General features: G+C 38.8%; 2 protein-coding genes across 2 annotated transcripts in view; both read right to left on the bottom strand.

Moving 5' to 3' along the window:
* slc27a2a (solute carrier family 27 member 2a) overlaps nt 1-3810 on the bottom strand; it is a 29851-nt gene extending 26041 nt beyond the window's left edge. Inside the window, exon 1 of the mRNA XM_022687001.2 lies at nt 3216-3810. Within this exon, the coding sequence (XP_022542722.2) occupies nt 3216-3693 (478 nt within the window). The 5' untranslated portion in view covers nt 3694-3810. The remainder of the gene's footprint in view (nt 1-3215) is intronic.
* A 3542-nt stretch (nt 3811-7352) lies between these two features.
* The window catches only part of pde8a (phosphodiesterase 8A), a 104645-nt gene continuing 91059 nt past the window's right edge, over nt 7353-20938 (bottom strand). The window contains exons 16-22 of the mRNA XM_049483417.1: nt 20643-20775; nt 17258-17456; nt 15060-15277; nt 13124-13256; nt 11487-11651; nt 10456-10585; nt 7353-9061 (exon numbers count right to left, since the gene is read on the bottom strand). Of these exons, the coding sequence (XP_049339374.1) occupies nt 8955-9061; nt 10456-10585; nt 11487-11651; nt 13124-13256; nt 15060-15277; nt 17258-17456; nt 20643-20775 (1085 nt within the window). The 3' untranslated portion in view covers nt 7353-8954. The remainder of the gene's footprint in view (nt 9062-10455; nt 10586-11486; nt 11652-13123; nt 13257-15059; nt 15278-17257; nt 17457-20642; nt 20776-20938) is intronic.

The raw sequence follows: 20938 nt of genomic DNA on the forward strand, positions 1-20938 counted from the left end.
ACTGTCAGCACGTTTTATCTATTTAAGCTCTGTGAGATGATAACACTACTTTCTGATCATGGTCCAATTCGGTTAGACGGTCAGATTAATGCAGTCTAAAGACAGATAAACACAGCAGCTACACTCTAGGGGTGTCACGATTTCGATATTTCATCGAAAACTATCAAAATTATGTCTCGAGCCTTGGTACCTTAAGGAGTGTCTTTTTCTCAGATAAAGTTAATAATATATCTTTGTTAAAGAAAAAGTCTTAAATGTCTTATTTTCATGTGTAACTGTTATAGTAGGATATAGTTCAGTTAGTTAAGGTTCTAATTGTTCTATTATTTTCTACATGACTGTTCCAGTATTTTTTTATTATTGATTTTGTTATGTTGCACATTGCCGTTTTAATAGCGCACACTGCTGCTACCAAAAAAGCCACTAGATGGCATTACATATATATCTTAATTAAATTATTTAAATTTGACCATTAGTGCCTAATGTGGTGTATTACAGATCACTTTGCATCACTTATATCAAGCCCACCTTTTGAAATAAGATATTGTAAATTTGATGAATCAAACCAATGACTGACCATAGACTAATATAAAACTGGCATAGTCCTCTCTGCTGTAAAAAAAAGAAAAAAGAAAATCGAGAATCGAATCGAATCGTGATCCTAAAATCGGAAATAATCCGATCGGACACCCCTACTACACTCTAATCAATTCCTGTATAAAACTGTAGAATGCAATGCATCTTGGGATGCTCTGTTAATACAGCTGCCACCTGTACATTTAATTGTAGCATTTGAGCAAAAAAGTGTTACTGGAATGAAGAAGTTTATAAAAACTACACACCTGGCAGGAACACACACAATCTAACACATGCAGAAGCTTCCTAAATTTTACCTAATTACAGAGTGTAAAAATTAACATATAAATTCTACTCAATAAAATCTGAAGCAACAGTGTTCTCTCACTTTATTTAGGAAGAATTCTCTCAATTTCCTAAGTAAGTGTTATCTAAATATGTGTAGAGAGAGGTGGTGTCTGATTGATAGGGTCTCACCCCAGTACAGAACAAAACACAATTCTATATGATTTTAGATTTAAGGGAACTTTAAAATATTATTGTTAATGTTCTAATTTAAAATTGCAAATTTCTCTGGTATGCAATTTTTAACAATTCTTAAACACGGTGTAGTTGTAAGATTATGTTGATTAATTTAGGAATAATGATCTTGACTAGTCTATCTTTAAGCACAAAAATTATGTGATATTTGCTTGATTTAATCCTCTTTGGAATTAAATAAAACACTATTGGGAAGATATTGTTTTCCAGATCCTTTTTTTTAATCTTGATAACAAGCTGATTACTTGAATCACCACTGCTTTATCATGATGGCCCTAACATGATTGACATAAAGTTGCTCAAATGCAACAAATGGAAAAAAAAAATTTGTAAGCTTACAACATATAGTAAGTATTTTTGACCCACTTGTATTCCTCATTGTATTGGATGTAGATATACCAACAAATTTTTTAACCCTACAGAGCACGAACCGTATTTTTCTGGAGGTTTTTTTTTTTATTTCTAAGGTTATCTATCTTGTGTACTACTTTGGGATGCTTTGAGTACCACCAGTGGTACACGAACAACAGCCATATATAGAGTTACTTGTTAGTCTTGCTTCACCACTCTTTTTGAGATTTTTGAGTACTTTTAAGAGGGGCACTTGGTGGTGTATGGGTTTAAGGGTGGGGCAGAAGGGAGAGCTGATTGGGCTGAGCAGTGTGTCTCAGTGTTATTAATTGACTGATCTGGTTTTACATTTTAGTTGTGTCCCTGGGTTTCAATCAGTCCAGTTACCGTAAAACATTACCCCATCTAAAACATCTGGAACATTCTACAAGTCACATTACAGCAGGAAATCAGCTGTTTCTATGTAACTATGACTGGGGAGGTCAATCTCAAAACTGTGTCCTGTTCCCTAAATTAGAAATAAAAAACTTGGGAGAATCTTTTAAGACTGTGTTAAGTGTCCTCATGCTATTAGTATAGCCGCCATTTAGCTATTTTTCATGGTTTTGCTAATTCTATGCTAAAAACTCATTCCTGTTACTTAAAATATAAAATAACAGGGGTTTCAGTAACAGGAGTGTTTTTTAGACTATTTGGCCAGTTTTTTTGCGCTAGAAATGCGCACCCTCTCCGCTTTTAGACTCTTTGGCCTGTTTTTTCTGGCTAGAACTGCGCACTCTCTCCGCTTTTAGACTCTTTGGCCCGTTTCTGACACCTAGCGTTCAAACTTTCAATCTCGTATTTTAAAAACCTACTTAACAGCGGGCCAACTTTCATTCTATTTCTAAAATACCTCGCGGTGGCAAATGGCCAGCGGGCCGTAGTTTGGACACCCCTGCTTTAAAATAAAGATTTTCTTGAGAAAAACCTAAGAAATTAGTGGACTTTTTAACATCACATGAGTTTTGTAACCATCTTCAAACAGATTAAAACCCTTGTAAAAAATAAGCAACTTAAAGCTGCCTGAATAGTTAAAAAAAAATTGTGGAAAAGGCGATTTATCGGGCTAAATTGTGCCCCGTATCACCCAGGCTGGAGGGTGTTTGGATAAGCTGTTAAAATTTCGGGATCTCTGAACGCTGTGGGAGAACGGAGGTGTGCTGTTCATCAAAGATAAGAACTTTTTATCATGTTTTACTACAACAAAAGTCCATTTTACACCAGAGCTCTCCTTTAAATACATATGTTAATAGATTTAGAGTTGAAATGATAAAAAATAAGTTTAATTTGGAAGAGTTACAACAAGTAAACGCCCCCTGTTCTGTCGAATTGTCCTACCCATCGATACACGCTTCCCAAAGGTACTGCGCATGCGCTGACCTACATAATTGAATTATTTCTCGTTTTTTATTTTATTTTTTATAATTAATCTGTTTTAAGGGGGATTGTGTGCATTAAACAACCTGGACGGGCTGTCAATTACAATTATTATTATAAATAAATACAAAAGCAGTTTGTAATGAGCTTTATTTGCCATAACTTTGCCATGAAACAATGATTTATCCAAATCTTATAACGTATATCTACTGGAATTTAACTGGGTACATGGTTCTTTTGTATTTTTACACTTAAATATAACGTTACATTAGGGCAGCACGGTTAGACAAGGTAAAACAATTCGACAGAACACCCCGGGTAAAGTTATATACCTGCTCCAGCGATGAGGACTTTGGCCCTGCAGCAGGAGAAGCAGTGCAGCAGGGACTTGGACCTGATGTTGGTGTTGAGGAGGGACACCGTGCAGCCCAGCTTGGAGAGAGCGAGCCAGGTCCAGACGAAGAGCGGCTCGTTCCCCATGAACAGCGCCACCGTGTCCCCCTCCCGCACCCCGCAGCGCCCCCGCACCGCCCGCGCCACCCGGTTACTCAGCCGCTCCGCCTCCGCGTACGAGAAGCTCTGATCCTCGAACACGATGAAGTTCTTCTGCGGGTTTTTCCTCACATTCTCCAGAAAACAGTCCAGAACAGTGAAGCAGGGAACCGAGCTCTTAAACCTCCTCAACCGAGTCATGATCCGGATCCCCTTCAGCAGGTAGCGGAGGTCCTGGAGGAGGTAGGGGAACCTGGAGTAGAGGAGGAGAGGCAGCAGAGCCAGACCCACCAACAGAGTATAAAACACAGCAGCCATGCTGCTCCCAGAGCTTCTCACCTTCCCACCACCACCATACACTACTCTCTCAAACACTTTCTCTCAACCACACACTCTATCAACCACTCCAGACCACCACACACTGCCCTGCTGCTGTCTGCAGGAGCTCTCAGAGAAACCCACCACCAATCAGGAGGAGGGGAGGAGGAGCCTGAAGGACATAAACATGTTCTCATGGTCATTAATGCTCTTCATACACTACAGGACTATGGAAAAACTCTGAAAAAACTCTAAAAAAGACTTTAACCCCCTTTTCACAGTGGGCAAAAAAGCAATGTCCGCCTATTTTGAGGGACCCTCTGTTCAGCTTAGAATATTAAAAAAAAAAAAAAAAAAAAAAACACTGTACCCTGGTGCTTAATGGCTCATATGAAAATAGATGAGTGGGCTCCAAACATTAACCCATTGTTTTTCAGTATTTGATAAAATAAATAAACTCTTATCGATTATATATTTTGTTCATTTAAAAAAAAAAGAAAGAAAATCGGCTATTGTTTTCCCACACAAATCATCATATCTTCAAAGTTCATGATGATATCTAATGACGATATCCATGAGCAGCCAAAATGTTATCGAGCTACCTATAATCATTTGAGTTTTTGTTAAAGATTAATTAAAGAGTGGCAAAAACGTCTCCAAGTATCCCAAACTGTATCCAAATATATATATATAAATATATATATATATATATATATATATATATATATATATATATATCCAGCAATACTCTCTGATTGAACATCTCAAAAACACAACAATAAAACAAACAGAACATGAACATGAACATACCCACAGGTATGACGAAGAATTGGTGCCAAATTAAAAAGCAACTGCAAATGGAACAAAATCACTTTTTCATCCCTCCATCCAACCGTTTTTTTAAATTGTATGCTGATTATGTTGATTCAATGATAAAATATTAACATTTGCACAACTATTTAACATATTTTGTTTCAAAGTTGAAACAACAACAGACATTACTTCACTCATACTTTAACCACATTTCAATGTTGAAGGTCAGTTGTGTGCCAGCTGGGTAAACCTCATTTTACAACACACTACCATAACTAACACTGTAGTTAGCTCTGTAGTTTCAGCAGGTAACTACTTTCATTTTCCTCCACTTTACCCAGGAGTTTACTAATATATTACACATTTTATGTGTCCCTTTACATTTGGTGTAAAAGTAACAACACATGGAAGATTTGCTGTAATAGACAATGAGTTTTGCTGTTTACCAAACAATCCTGAAGGAGAATATCCATCCATCTGTTCGTGACCTCAAGCTGAAATGAACTTGGGTTCTGCAGCAGGACAATAATCCATTTGGAGTGGCCTAGTCAAAGTCCTGACCTGAATCCTATTGAGATGCTGTGGCATGATCTTATAAAGGTGGTTAATGCTTGAAAACCTGGAAAACCACTCTTCTTTACAACAGTTTTGTAAAGAAGAGTGGAGCCAAAATTCCTTCAAAGAGATGTGAAAAATTGTTGCTGCAGTTTTTGCCCAACCAGTTATTAGGATTTAGGTTGCAATCACTTTTTCACACAGGGAAAGGTAGGATTGGAATTTTTTCCCCTAATAATAAAGAACTTTTTTAACATTTTGTGCATTTTGTGTATATTTGTTTAGTGAAAAAAAAAGAAATCATGAAGGAGACAAACACTTTTTCACACCACTGTAAATCTGGATCGTGTCACATCCATAAATATTTAGTCCTATAAACATCTTGACAAGAAACTGGACTGGTTGGTGCACATAAACACAAATAAAGTGTATGGAAAAGGACAAAGCAGACTATTTCCCTAAAATGATAAAATCAATGTCTTTCAATGTCTATAATGAGTTCATTTTCCAACATTCTGTTGTAGAGAGTTCTGTGTTCTTTTGGCTCCTCTCACTGCGCTGTAGATCTGAGACGTTCAGGAGATCCTTCCTGCCGCTATAAAGCTGTATAACATCTCTTGTTGACTTTTGCACTTTGATATCAATATGGCTGTATCCAGAAACTTTTGCTACTCCTCCTCTTTTCTTGGGGAAACGGGACAGGGATCCCTTTTAATAGCATGTCAACCGATAAACTGAGCCAATCTTAATGCTTGCTTTCAGCTCACCCCAATAATGCCTAGCCAATCACAGCTGCTGCAAACAGTCTGCCAATACACAGCCATCCTTTTAACTGTGTTAATTTTGGGTGTTTAAACTCCTGCTCATTTTAGAGAAAAAACTTCTAATAAAATTTCTAATATTTCCATTAAAATATTATTTTTTATTATATTATTTTTTATTTTATATTATTTGTTCATAATAAGCAATGATATTTGTTCTACAGTCGTTAAAGTGTTATTTTTATAAAGTTTAATTGTTTCTCCACATAAACAATTTTAAAAATATGTATATTTCTAAATAATTTATTAAAAAACAAATCATGTGCTCTGTGGGCGTGGCCACAGTGGTGTCAGTCCTGGGTAGGATACTCTAGTGCACGGAGGTCGGCAATTAAGTTTGGCTGCAGGCCAGATATTTTCCAAGCCATTACATGGCCAGAAAAAAAAATCTGTTTTGGAAAATGAAGTATAATGTGATGGAGCTACAGACTAGTAGCTCTCCAGCCCAGAGGATTGTTGAACCCAACTACAGAACAGTTGATCTCAAATTAGGTAAACCAAAGAAAAAAAAAAATTAATAAACACACCGCTCCTCATGCGGGATCCAACCCGTGTCGTCAGGGTTGCCTTCCAAAACACTACTACTGCCCCGGCTAGTGAATTGGAACAAGACCAGGAAAAAACGACCCTATAAGGAGATAGGGAGCCCAAGAACAGGTGCTCTTTCTTCAGGTTAGAGCAACTGCCCTTCAAGATTCCTGTGCACGTCCCTGCACATACATGATTGTTGAGGACGGTAATAAAATCACAGAGGAGTAACGAGGCTGTTTTAAAAAATGTAGAGTAGAAATATGTATAAATATATATCAAATATTCATAAAACTGTAATGGGTCAGATAATTGTGTGAACATGCAAGAAGTAGCAGCAAAAAGTCGTCTGAAAAATAATTACAACAGTATAGTATAGATAATCAACATTTCTACTTAACCCTTTCAGACCTGAATTATGTGCCAGTGTTGAAAAAATAGTAATAATAATAACAATGCTGTTTTCTGCCTGCAATGCACACAAAGGAAGGCTTTAATATTGTAATATAAAATCTATACTAACATTAAATCAAATTAACTAAAATAGGAAGCTGTTTTTAATGTTTATTGGATTGGAAGCCTGTGCTTAACATTTTTATTTTAGATTTTGTATTGACCTTGTTATTCACAAGCCATTCCCAGACACTGAAATAAACATGAAAAAAGTGTTCTTATTCACATACAATTAGTAAAAACCAGGTATATTTCATTTGGCTTTAGTTCTGTTTCTTTTTTCCCTGCAGTGGGCGAGGCTAAGTTATTGTTTCATTGGGTCATTCATAGTCTATTCTAATTAAAAAACGTCTGAATTAGTGTTATGTGCAAAAATAAAAAAGTTAAATAAAGTATTTCTGGTTAGTTTTCTGGGTGAAATGCATCATGGTGAGGCGTATTCAGACAATCACAGACAATTAATCAGACTACAGACCACACACACAGAAATACACATTATCATTATTTATTTTCAATTTCAATATTATTTTCTCTATTTCTTCTCTGTGCTGTAGCATCGAATCAGGATAAAAAAACAACCAAAAACAAACCCTGATTGAGTGAGTGACTCCTGGCGGGGGTTTGAGGACAGAGCGCTCAGCGGCGGCTTCGGCAAAGCTCTTTTTAGCGGCGCGGGGGAGCCGGCGGTGGGTTCAGGAGTCTGCGCAGGTGTGCACATGCGCACAAACACACCTGCGGTGGAGCCACACAGGTAGGGGGCGCCTCCCCTCTTCAGAACGCTGATTTATTATTCCACAGAGAGTCGGGATCTCTCCGCTCTGCTCCTCTGCTCTGCTGTTCTTTTTGTTCCAGTGTAAAATGTATAAGTCTGTACAAAAATATTGAGATTTGCTTCAACATAACTCTCTGATCTGTGTTATTAAAAACTGCAGAAGTATTTGGACAGTGGGTGTGCTGTATAAATAGAGTAGAAAATAAGGCAGTCTCTCAGTAGAACAAACCACATAGAAAACATCCAGGGAGGAAAAAACGTCCAAAAACTTTAGCTTTTTTTTGTTTGTTTGTTTTTCACAGATCTTTGCTCTTATTGAAAGCCATGCTGAGTAGAGCAACAATCCGGAGAGTCCTGCGTTCCTGCCTTCCAAATGCACACACACACACACACACACACGCGCATACACGCATACGCATACACACACACACACACACACACACACACACACATAAACCACACTCACAGCCCACTGCTCAGCCCCGCCCACTTCCGACACACACCCTCTACAGTGCAACAGGAAGATTCAAACGACTTTTGTTCAGTAAAAAATAAACATTTGTAACATTAATGCTTCTTCTTTTCTTCTTAAATCTATGGATATTAAACACAGACAAGACTGGGGGTTATAATTTACGCGCGTTAATCAACTTTGGCTTCTCGTATTTATCGTATTTCTGCTCGTTAGCTAAGAGATCACCCTCCTGTAGTCCAGAAAACAAATAAATAGCGGCGTGTGAGTGGAGTTTTGTGCGTCTGCAGCACTCGCAGAGTCCAGATCTATCATTAAGCCCTGCAGGCAGCAAACAAAACAACAAACAAACAAACTAACTAACTAACTAACTAAGTAACGAGTGAGTGAGTGAGTGAGTGAGGGTGTGTAGAAAGAGATGGATGGAGTGTGTTGTTAGTGTTTCTTCACGAGGACCCGGACCACGGTAGTTATCTTCTTCATGTGGAATTATCATCTGTATCTCTCGTAATAATCTCTCTCTCTCTCGTCTCTCTGTCTAACATACACACACACACGTACACACACACGTACACACACACACAAACGCACGCACATAGGTACGCACACACATGCTGTAAAGCCACTCGGGTGTACTGGATGGAGTTTCCCTGCAGTTCCAGGCTCGGCCGGCAGAGGGAACAGTGGAGTTTCCGAGGCCTCTCTCATATACTAAGCAGTCTGTACGTGTGTCTGTCTGTCTGTGTGTGTGTGTGTGTGTGTGTGTGTGTGTGTGTGAGAGAGAGAGGGAGACTGTAGATGGCATCGTGTTCAGCCGTAGTGTTCACCGGCGGTGTGTGTGTGTGTGTTACTCCGGAGGAGGCCGCAGTGTGTGTAGTTTCCGCTCGTCGAGGCTTTTCCAGTACTTGAAGTTGTTGTCCAAATGCTGCATCAGATTTGGCAGGTCAGCAAATGCTGCAGAGAGAGAACACACACACACACACCAGATCAGACCTTCACTATCAGACCCTGATTTACAACTCCAAATCTGAAAAAAATTGGACAGTATAGAAAGATTTTTGGAGCGCATTTATCTCGGTAATGATTTTCTGCATTAATGCTGCTCCATAATCACGACAGATCCTGGCTTTTGGACTTTTCAGTTATTGATAACAGTCTGGATAATCGTTAATCCGCGTCCATTAAAAAAAAAAAAAAAATTGCCCTATTTTTGCGATCTACAGGTGAGCCCTCAACGGCGCACAGCACAGCTTGATTTAGGGCCTCAGTGTGTCTTTGCTATCGTAACGACGGGAAAAGTACACATTGCGGGGCTCGAAACAAGCAAAAGGCATGTACTAATTAATCTCTTGATTAATCATAAGTGTGTTTTGTGTCACTTGCCTCACATTCCCTTTAAGAGGTAAGTGCGCTCTGACTCTGACGGATTGCTATTTTAATGGCGCTGCATTTCTGTGCTGTGCTTCTCAGCAGAGAAAACTGACTTGCGTGTTCACACTGTAAAGATGTGTGAGCAGGTCATTTATGGGAACAGCAATGTTATTTTAATCCGTATTTTATTTATTGTTGATGTAAAAGTTGGATTTGTGCACTGCAGCACGTCCATGTGTGTGTAACGAGGGGGAGGGGGGTGGTGTACACATGTATGACTGTAAACTGTTGTCTAGGTTTTTTTTTTTCAGTCAGTGGAGCACCTGTGTTTTCTGGTGCCAAGATAGCAATACTCCAGAAATGTACCTAAACACACCTCACACTTCCAGACCACCACGCCCATCATCTTAGATATATTCAGAAGCTATGTTGCTATTTTAACACAGCAGGTGGAAGGTGTGAAAATAGTATGTTAGTGGGGTGTAAGATGGCAATGAGCATCACAACGCACCTTTTGCAGGGTGTAAGATAGGGCCTACTGTGTTTTACTGTGTGATGGATCTTCACAGATTATTTTAAGATCAGAGAAAATGACGCGGCATCAGGACGTGGTTAACAAAGATTCTGCTCGGCGCAGTAAAGTTTTTTTCGCTTTGTTTGTAAATATAACTCCATATTGTGGAGCTTGACCAATGATTTGCTTAAAGTTGTTGATGTGATTCTGTTAGCTACAGCTGAATCACAGTTCACAGTTCTCAACCAAATCATGACTACTAACCTCACCTGTTAAAATCCCATCACTGCATTTTTCATTACCATTCAGACTGTCCTAACCTTTTCAGAGTTGTATTTTCTGTGTTTATATGTGTGTGTGTGTGTATGTGAGTGTGTGAGTGAGAGAGAGAGAGAGAGAGAGAGAGAGAGATAGCGAGAGAGTGTGAGAGAAAGAAAAAAGGAAAGAAAGAAAGTGTGCTTACCATCCCAGGCGTCGAACATGTCAGTGATGAAGTAGTCGATGAAGGAAATCTGGGATTTGGGAATGCTGCACGTGTTCCGGTCAAACACAGGCATCACCACGGGCAACCCCTGCCTCTTCTCCTCATCCGTCTAACACACACACACACACACACAATCAAAAAAAAACTTTAGAAATCATAGCATTAAAAAAACGTACCTTTTTCAGACTATAAGGCACACTGGATTACAAGGCACACCATCAATAAATGTCTAGTTTTTTTTAGGTACATTTTTTTATATATAAAGCGCACTGGATTATAAAGCGCATTAAGTGACACTAGTAAGGATGCTACATCGAAGTGAGTAAGGGGGTCTCCATGTTTCCCTTCTAATGGTGTATCTGGGGGAAGAGCGTAAGTAAAAATTTTTAAAGGCGTTTTTAAAGTCAAACGAATGTTAATCCACACATTTCTCTCCTGAAAACTGTTATTTAGATGAGTAAAGCGCTTTCCTTTATTTACAGTAAGCTTTGAAGTTTCTCCAGCACTAAGTCTGGGTGCAGCAGTATTAGCATTAGCCGCAACTAGCGTTAGTAAACGGCACCCATTAGGGTGAGTGTTATTAGCTAGCGGTTCATCCCATGTAGCTTGTTTTAACACAGTAAAAACAGAAACTGCAGTCCAATATACTCAACTCTGAGCGGCGAAAGAGCTAGTGCTGCGGTTAGCGGCTAATGCTAACTCTGCTGCACCCAACCTTAGTGTTGGAGAAGCTTCACTGAAAACCCACCCTTATAATGCTGTATTTCAAGGGAGTGGCTGGTAGAACTTATACATAAAATGCATCACATTATAAGTTGCACTGATGATATATATTTTTTTTTTTTATGAAAATTTTAAATGTGCCTTATAGTTAAAAAAAGATGGTAAATATAGCTGTCTATCAAATTTAGCCTTTAAGATAATATTATTCCTACTCCTACTACTAAAAATAATAATAGTAATTAATAACAACAATGCTGGTTTAAATGATTTGATTTAGGTTGCTTTACCTGAGCGAAGTACTCCTCAGAGATGCGTCCAGCCCACTCGATGCAGAGCTCCAGGGGTCTACAGGGGTTGGAGATATCTGCGCACTTTATCAGCATCCGCTTCACCAAGATCCGATTCTCCGGCACTGACAGAATTCCCTTCACTGCCTCATCATCTCCATTACCCTGCAGGTACACAACATCATCATCAAACACACAGCAGAGCTAGTGAAGGGTTTGTGGTTGGGGCAGTATTGGGGAGATGGTAGGAAAGATCTGGTGCACTATAGGACTCTGTGGTTCTATACTTTAAGTAGTTTTGAAAGCATTACTTTCACACTTTTACTTAAAGTTGTTGATTTTAATTTTTTTAATTTTTGACGTTAAACCTTAGAATATATATAGTTCTACCTCAGTAATGAATATGAATAAATTGACCCGGTTTAGTTTGGGGCAGTTTTAGCAGTGGTGTGCAGTGAGGGCCTTCTAACCCTTCAGAGAAGGGGTGAAAATAGGTGCATGTAAATCATTACATAATATTTACTCAGGAAATATATATTATAGTTAATGTAAACTATAAGCATATATTTTATAAATTAACTAAAATAAAAAACAGCAACTAAATCAAAGCATTAGTTTGCGTTTTTTCAGTTGCTACAGGACTCTTATCTGACTGACAGCAGTTCTAACCAATCAAAGCTGCTTTTTAAAATGGCTTTTGCCCCCTTGTGCCTGTGTGGACCCTTCTCCTGATTTTGAGAAGGGTGTAGTAATGAGTATATAAGCAAAGTCACAGGACAATCTAACCAATCAGATTCATGATTTTCACTCTGGGGGCGGGGCCATGGCTGTCCCTTTTCACCACTGTGCTGAAGGGGTACGCGTTGGTTAGTCGTAAAAGAGCGTGCATGCTGGATTAGTTTAATAGTTATCTAACTATAATGGAATTGCGACTGTGAATCAGACAGATATTGTGTTACATCATATTAAAAAGCCTTTTTAAAGGCTGTCCTTTAATGTGAAACTTATTCACATTAAAAGGCCGTCTGACTGGTGAGTTTTTGTGTGTACTTAATGTTTTGGCGTCTTGTAGGTATACAAATAAGTGATCTTTGCTGAACAGCTGTACTTGTAGTCAATACAGAGAATTTGATATTTACTGTTACTGTAGTTACTGTAATATTCATCTACGTGTAGGTCAGTTGGGGAGGGTTGCAGAAGGTTGGGGGGGTGTGTGTGTGGGGGGTTTGCCCCCTATATTCACTGCACGCCACTGAGTTTTAGTCATGCTTCTCGTGTTGCTGTGGGTCATGATGTTGGTTGGAGGTTAATTTGAAGACAAGTTAAAGAACTTGTTTTGAGGCCACTGTACAGGTATGGTGTTTCATGAAAAGTAAAAATAGTTGTGTTAAAATGTGTTTTAAATTTGGTTCACTTTTCAGGGAAAGGTCTTTTTAGGGGGTAATAAAACAGGGACAAGATTTCGGTTGGAGGTTGTTTAAAAGAACTTCCCATACCTGCTTACCAGCACCCCATTCTCTCCTTATATACGGCTCTTTATCTGATTAGTGTAGGGCTAGTTTCAGAAACAAGCTGAAGTCAGCTAAACAAAATCCTCTTAACAAGCCACCGGACACGAGACTGATGCACTGTCTCACCCCATTTTCCTCCAAGGCAGCGAGCGGCTTGTTGATGCTGTTGACAAACTTGTTGACATGTTCGAAGTGTTTGGTCATTTCAGTGGCCAGCACCATGTCGATGATGGCCTGTCTCAGTGAGCGGTACTCCGTCCTGTGAAGTGAGAGAGAGCGAGAGAGAGCGAGAGAGAGAGAGAAAGAGAGAGATATCCTATTTAACCCACAGTATCTTCATTATCACATTCCATATTCTGTGTTGTCCACATTACTAAGAGTTATTTTGGTTTTGCTTTTTTTTCGTAATGGCTTTGAAAAGACTGACTAATCATTTACGATCCCTTGTTTAAAAGGGTATACTTAAATTACTATACTGAAATAGGTCTGTACTGTACTGAAGTAATGTTATTTTGGATCCACTAATTTGTACTCATTTACTTCTTGTTTGTAGGTTTTTTTTGCTACCACGAGTGTGAAAGCACCACCCACATTAAAAAGTGACCAAGACATCAGTCAGAAAGCACAAGTACTGAGAAGTGGTCTGTGGTCCCCACCTGCAGAAACACTCCTTTGTAGTGATTGTCTTGCTAATTACCTCTCATTTCTACCTGGTGTCTGTTCCATATGTTCCACAACAGCAGGTGAAACTGATTCACAATCAGTGTTGCTTTCTAACTGGACGGGTTGATATCACAGAAGTTTGATTTACATGGAGTTACATTGTGTTCTTTAAAGCAGCACTAGGTAGGACTTTCTTGATTATTATTTCTTTTTAAAGAAGTAAAATTACAGCTTTAAACTCACTGCAGCTCTCGTGTCTGTGCCGGAGCTCCTCTGAGCTCAAACCAGACTCTGTAAGTTTTCCGAGGCGGCCGCGACCAACGCTCACGAGAACTGCGACCTGCTTTCCGACCTTTAGTTCCAACAGTTCTACAAGGACTACTGGTTCATTCTTTACAAACTAACATACAGACACTCTGGCAGAAGCTGGAAAGAGACCCAATATGTCTGTGAAAGCCAGAAAACGAGAAAGAGAAACTAATCCGCCTGAAACGTTTATTACACTCTACAACTGTAGGGGGAGCCCACGAGCACAAAATCTCAATCCTACCTAGTGGAGCTTTAAGTGTTCCCTTTATTTTTTTGAGCAGTGTATATCACTAGTACAAAAAATTAGCACAGCCAAATAAAGTATACTTTTAAAAAGTATACTAAAATGCAGATTAAGTTGGTAAAAATGTAAGTATAAGGGGAAAAGGTATATTTTAATTATTCCATCTATACAGGGGTTGGACAATGAAACTGAAACACCTGTCATTTTAGTGTGGGCTAAATTGGAGCAGCCTGGTGGCCAATCTTAATTAATTGCACATTGCACCAGTAAGAGCAGAGTGTGAAGGTTCAACTAGCAGGATAAGAGCACAGTTTTACTCAAAATATTACAATGCACACAACATTATTATGGGTGACCTACCAGAGTTCAAAAGAGGAGAAATTGTTGGTGCACGTCTTGCTGGAGCATCTGTGACCAAGACAGCAAGTCTTTGTGATGTATCAAGAGCCACGGTATCCAGGGTAATGTCAGCATACCACCAAGAAGAACCAACCACATCCAACAGGATTAACTGTGGACACTGTAAGAGGAAGCTGTCTGAAAAGGAAGTTCGGGTGCTAACCCGGATTGTATCCAAATCACGGCAGAATTCAATGTGCACCTCAACTCTCCTGTTTCCACCAGAACTGTCCGTCACCACAATAAATGATGGTGGTCTAAAACCATGTGTTTCAGTTTCATTGTCCAACCTCTGTAGTTTAAGTACACACATTTAGGATTTTTAAGGGATAGCTTTTATGTTTTTATTTACTTATTTTTTGGGGGTCAACCACAACCCCTGTTACTAATGCAGCTCTTACAGTATAAATATAAACAGCTGAGGTTTTGCAGATGTGTGTAAAATACCTCTCCATGTTTTTGAAAATGTTGCACTTGTCGTCGCGTGTGCTGAGCTGGAAGGCGAGAGCAGCGTGGTGGCTCTCCAGCACGGCAGTGTCATTGTAGAGGATGGCCAGCTCGCTGCCCGCGTTGCACAGAAACGAGTTGGTCCGGCCCGGGTGATCAACGTCATGCACCGTCGCTGCGATCAGAGCCGCTACTTCATCTATCGGGTCCAGACTTTGCTGAGATCACCACAACAGAGAAAGAGAGAGAGAGAGAGAGAAATATGATGGGATGATAGTACACTATATGGAGGGATTATACCACAGTTAGTTCTGACTCTGCAATGTGATTGGCTGAGAGGCGTTTTATGAGTGCCGTTATCAGCCGGTAATGTACTGTAACTGAAGCTTTTTATGTATTACTCCGCTACATACAGGTAACCTAGCAATGATGCAGTGCTAACAAACCAAATACAAACCAAATGTGATGTCAATAAACACCACTGGGAGGCGCTGGATACCATAGTGGCACAGTGCAGAAATGCCATGTCTCCAATAGGCGGCACAGGCAAAGAAGTGTTCCCACAAATAAATATAATATAAGCCCAGCGATTAAAAAATACACATTATTACACACATTATCAGCCACCGATATCAGATTAAGAGTTTTTATTATTACAATAAAAGCTTAAGGATATAGATTTTCCAGTTAATAACTTTGGTAATTCCACAGGTCTCACTGGGGGACGCCGAAGTAACCAAAACTTTCAGTCAAATGAGCACTGGACTTTAATCTACACAGATTTCTCTCCTGAAAAAAACTTTTATTTGGGTGAGTAGAGCGCTTCTGTTTACAATGAGCTTAGATTTCCAATATTTTGACTGAAATGGCCGATAATGCAGAGCTTACAGTGCAGCTAAAGCAGAGCAGCTATGGAACTATTTGAACTCGCAAAGTATTCTGTCCTGTTTACAGAGATAATGGAACTGTAGTATAATATCAATAACACACTTGAGGTTCCTGCTATAATGTGTAATATCGGCACTGAATGTAAATAACAGTGATTGGATCAGCTGCCATTCCATGAGTTTTTACTGAACTGGGAAAATCTGATTTTAGCTACAGAGCACCAGCAAGCTGGAATTCATTACAGGAAATTCAGCTCACTGGTGTCACAAAGTCATTTTAAACTTTAAATATTTAACCATCTTCAGACAGCCTGTATTTTTTTTGTATTTATTTTAGTTCTTCACTTGTTTTTTTATTTCCTTTTTTAATTTTATTTTTATTTTAATAGTGTTTTAATATTGCTTTTAACTTATTTTGCCTTTCTTTAATTACTATAACTATTATTATTTGTATTATTTTTGTTGCTTTTATTTTTTAGTTAATTTATTTTTTTAGTATTTGTTTATTGTATTGTGTAAAAGTTAGTTTTAGCTTAATTTTGGCTGTTTTTGTTGTGTTTATCGTATTATTTTATCTTAATTTTTATCAGTTAAACCAATCATATCAAAATTATTATTATTTATTATATATTTTTTAAATTCTAATTCTATTTTTATTTTTATCTTTTATTTACTGTTATTTTAAAATGATTAAATTTATTTATTATTTTCTTTATCATGTCAATCACTGTATTTGTAAATGCTCGGCTACATTGAAAATGAGGGGGGTTGCCCTCAATGTACTTCCAAGTCAAAATAAAGGTTGATTGATTGATTGGTCACCTTACAACCACAAACTTAAATGTATTTTATTGAGATTTTAAGTGATAGACAAACACAAAGTAGCACATTATTGTGAAGTAGAACCAAAATGATACGTAGATTTCGTCTTTATAAAACAGCTGAAGCTCAGCCAGGTTGGATGGAGAGAGTCTGTGAACAGCAGTTTTCATGTCTCTCCACAGAAGCTCAACAGTACTTAGGTCTTTGAACTGGACTTGAACTGGGTCAGTCTAACACACGAATATTCTTTGATCTAAATCGTTCCACTGTAGCTCTGACTGTATGTTTAGGGTCATTGTCTTGCTGGAAGGTCAATCTCCTTCCCAGTCTCAAGTCTTTTACAACATCCAGCAGGCTTTGAAGAAAAGCATCCCCACAGCATGATGCTGCCACCACCAAGAGAGCTAGAGCCTCAGTGACGTACAGATATTGGACGATTAATTCTACAGACACAAATTTGAAGCATTTTAAAAGATAAGGCTTAAGTACCTTGACACGCTCCTTGCAGAGAAAGTAGGCAGTGGCGTGCAGGACGTCTGCGGCGTGGGAGGAGTTGTGGTAGGAGTTGCTGGAGTGGTAATTAGCCTCGATGACCTGCAGCCAAGAGCGCAGCGTTGCCTCAGGACAGCTCAGGAACTCACACACTCCAAACCGCGAGAAAATCTTCAGCCCCAAATACGTCAGCGGCCTGGAGATACAACAGATAAACACTGATTGTGCATAATGTCCATGTTGTGTAGAAGACATCATCTAATCAGGCAAAATGTAATGTAGTGAAACTATTGAGTATAGAGTAGAGGTGTGCCATATCGTATCGCACGCGATAATAACGCCAACATTTTTCGATATCATGAGCGAAATTATACCCTGAAATATCGTGCCATATCACCCACCCCCAATTATCACATCAGGGTACTACTTTTATCAGTGGTGTGCAGTGAGGCCCTTCTAACCCTTCAGAGAAGGGGTGACAAAAAGTGCATGTAAATAATTACATAATTTTATTTTTTTTGATCAGGAAATATATAATATAATTATTGTAAGTGTACACATTTATTTTATGAATTAACTAAAATAAAAAAACACCAACTAATTCAAAGCATTAGTTTGCGTTTTTTCAGTTGCTACAGGACTCTTATCTGACTGACAGCTGTTCTAACCAGTCAAAGCTTTTTAAAAATGGCTTCTACCCCACGTGCCTGTGTGGACCCTTCTCCTGATTTTGAGAAGGGTGTAGTAATGAGTCTGTTAGCAAAGTCATAGGACAATCTAACCAATCGGATTCATGATTTTCACTCCGGGGGCGGGGCCATGGCTGTCTAACTCCTTCTCTGCGCTCGGATGAAGGGGTTACGCTATGTGCATTGATTAGTCATAAAACGGAGCGCGCATGCTGGATTAATTAAATATTTAGCTAACTATCATGGAAATGAGACAGATGTGTCATATTTTATTATAAAGCCTTTTTAAAAGGCTACCCTTCAACGTGAAACTAAGTAATATGCCGCCTGACTGGTGAGTTTTATGTGTACTTAATGTTTTGGCTGCTCTGGTGTCCTGTAGGCATACAAATGAGTGATCTTTGTTGAGCGCCTGTACTTGTAGGAAAATTAAGCATTTATTGTTGGGTCTATTGTATACTTGTGTGGTTTAGTAGTTGTATTTGTGGGCTGTTGATGTGTATTAAGTTCATATAACTCAGTCAAGACAGAGAATATATAGTTATTGTGGTATTCATCAACAGTGTTGGGCACGTTACTTTGAAAAAGTAATTAGTTATAGTTACTCGTTACTTCTCCAAAAAAGTAACTGAGTTACTAACGGAGTTACTCCACTATAAAAGTAATTAGTTACCAGTAAAAGTAACTATAGCGTTACTTTTTATTATTCGCCCGTCAAAAAAAGGAAATCAATTATGCATTTACTATTATTATTAGAAAAATAACAAAAAATAACAAACGAAAATAAACCCAAAATGTTGACAAAAATATAATCTAACGAATTTCAAAAAAATAAAACGAAATTCTCCACACAACCAAAGAAAATTACTAAAACTGAAATACTGAAAAAAGCGGAAAAACGCGTCTGGGGATGAAATTTAACAAACCAAGCCACACTCAAAAGAAATATGTATATATAAAACAAAATAATGGACAAAAACAACAATTTAATGCCCGTTAAAATGGTATTAATATAACAGCTTCACCAAAAGAGAATAGAGCTTAGATCGTGCCCAAAAAATCCGACCCAGCCGGAGCCCGTGCACATTCTGCCCAAGCCCGAACCATAAACTGTCATTATGAGCCTGACCCGATCCGCCCCATAAACTGTCTGTTTTCGGGCTGATTGAATGAGCGAAATATAATCAGAATTATGTTAATTAACACTGTAACATAGAAGCATAAAACTATTATTTAATTTAAATGATTTTTAAGAACAGCTACACACAGTGCTGCAAGTCAAAAGCGGAGGCGTTCACGTGCGCCCAGAGCTACGTGATTACAGTTTTCATTTTTATTATAGTTTAATTTTATTTTGTTTTTATTTTTTCTGTTCATTTTAGGGTGGGCTTGCTAGCCCGAGCGCTTTACACAAGAACTAACGGACCACGAGTGCCGCGCGCTCGGCACAACACCGCCCGCTGTACAACTCCGCTGTACAACAGCGCTTATAAATAAATTAAACACAAAAATGAGGGTATTCTATCAGTAATTTCAGTTCGTTTTAGCTAGTTTTATAAACACAAAATACAGTTCGAGATAGTTATGTTTTTCCTTTTAATTACCGTTTTTTATTAGATTCAGTTAACACAAATGTTTTTCACTTTCAGTTTTCGCTATTTCGTTCGCTTTAGTGAACAATAATAATTGGTTACTTAGCAACATTGTGATTATCACACCAGAGCTTTATATAAAATAAAAATAGGAGCCTGATTTCGGGTCGGTCCTCAGGTCAGGTGGGATTCGGGCAGAGAATCTAAGCTCTAAAATAGAAAGCAGCAGCACCACAAAAACCGGAGCAGCTAAAAAGAGCTTAACGTCCTTAATTCGGAACTTGGGTTGTCCAGGCAATCACTGAATTGATTAGAGCACGCAAATCGTCACAATTGTGCCTCACTTCACCACGCCAAACCACAGGCACAGCGGCCAGAAGCTCAAGTTCACCGGACAGAGGAGGGGTTAACCAGGGCAAAGCGAAATAAAAAAAAAAAGTTCATAGAGCGGCTAAAGTAACGTGCAGTAACGGGGTGTCGGAAATGGTAACGGCGTTATAGTTACAGTCATAGTAATTAGTTAGATTACTCGTTACTGAAAAAAAGTAACGGCGTTAGTTTTAACGCCGTTACTCCCAACACTGTTCATCAATGTGTCGGTCGGGCAGGGGGGGGGGGTGTGTGTGGGGGCAGGGCAGAGCGGGTGGTTGCAGAAGGGGTACCCACTATATTCACTGCATGCCACTGACTTTTAGGCTGTTTTTAGCAAAAGAAAAAATTAACACTGTTCTCATTTCCTATTTTATATCTACTAGCGACTATATTTGACTAGAGACTAGAGATTATATCTGTCCAGTATCATTTATTTTACTTTGATCCTGGATATATGGAGATATGTAGAACGCATTATTAGTACCATGATATTCTGGATCATTGACTTCTTCTACAAATCTGAGTAATTTCTGGTATTTTTTTTAAATCTCAGTTAAGGGTGTGCCATATCATATCACGAGCAATAAGAAAATGTAATATTCATTTTATAATACCATGAAATATCGTGATATTATTTTAGGGCCATATCGCCCACCCCTAGTATAGAGTCAGAGTTTGGTGTTTAGTAAAGCTGGTATGTGTTTAGTTTTCGTAAAGCTGTTTTGGTACCGTTTCATGGTGGCTGCTTCCAGGCTGAAGATGTCGAAGTCCCACGAGTCCTCGTTCTCCATGGTTTGAGCCACGCGTGGAGGGATGTCATTCAGAGACAGAGGTGTGGTCAGACTGGGAAGGTGATGTGGATCTATAGCAGAGTGTCACACACAGTGTTTGTTCATTTGCGTATCACAGTAATTTAATAGCATTAGCTCTAAACACACTCGCTCTACTACAGAGTATTGTAACTGCAGTGTATTGTTTATGTAATATAACTCAACTGCAGAGGATCCCTTCTACACTGCCAGGCA

This window comes from Astyanax mexicanus, chromosome 9 (assembly GCF_023375975.1).
Source record: "Astyanax mexicanus isolate ESR-SI-001 chromosome 9, AstMex3_surface, whole genome shotgun sequence".
Taxonomy (NCBI): domain Eukaryota; kingdom Metazoa; phylum Chordata; class Actinopteri; order Characiformes; family Acestrorhamphidae; genus Astyanax; species Astyanax mexicanus.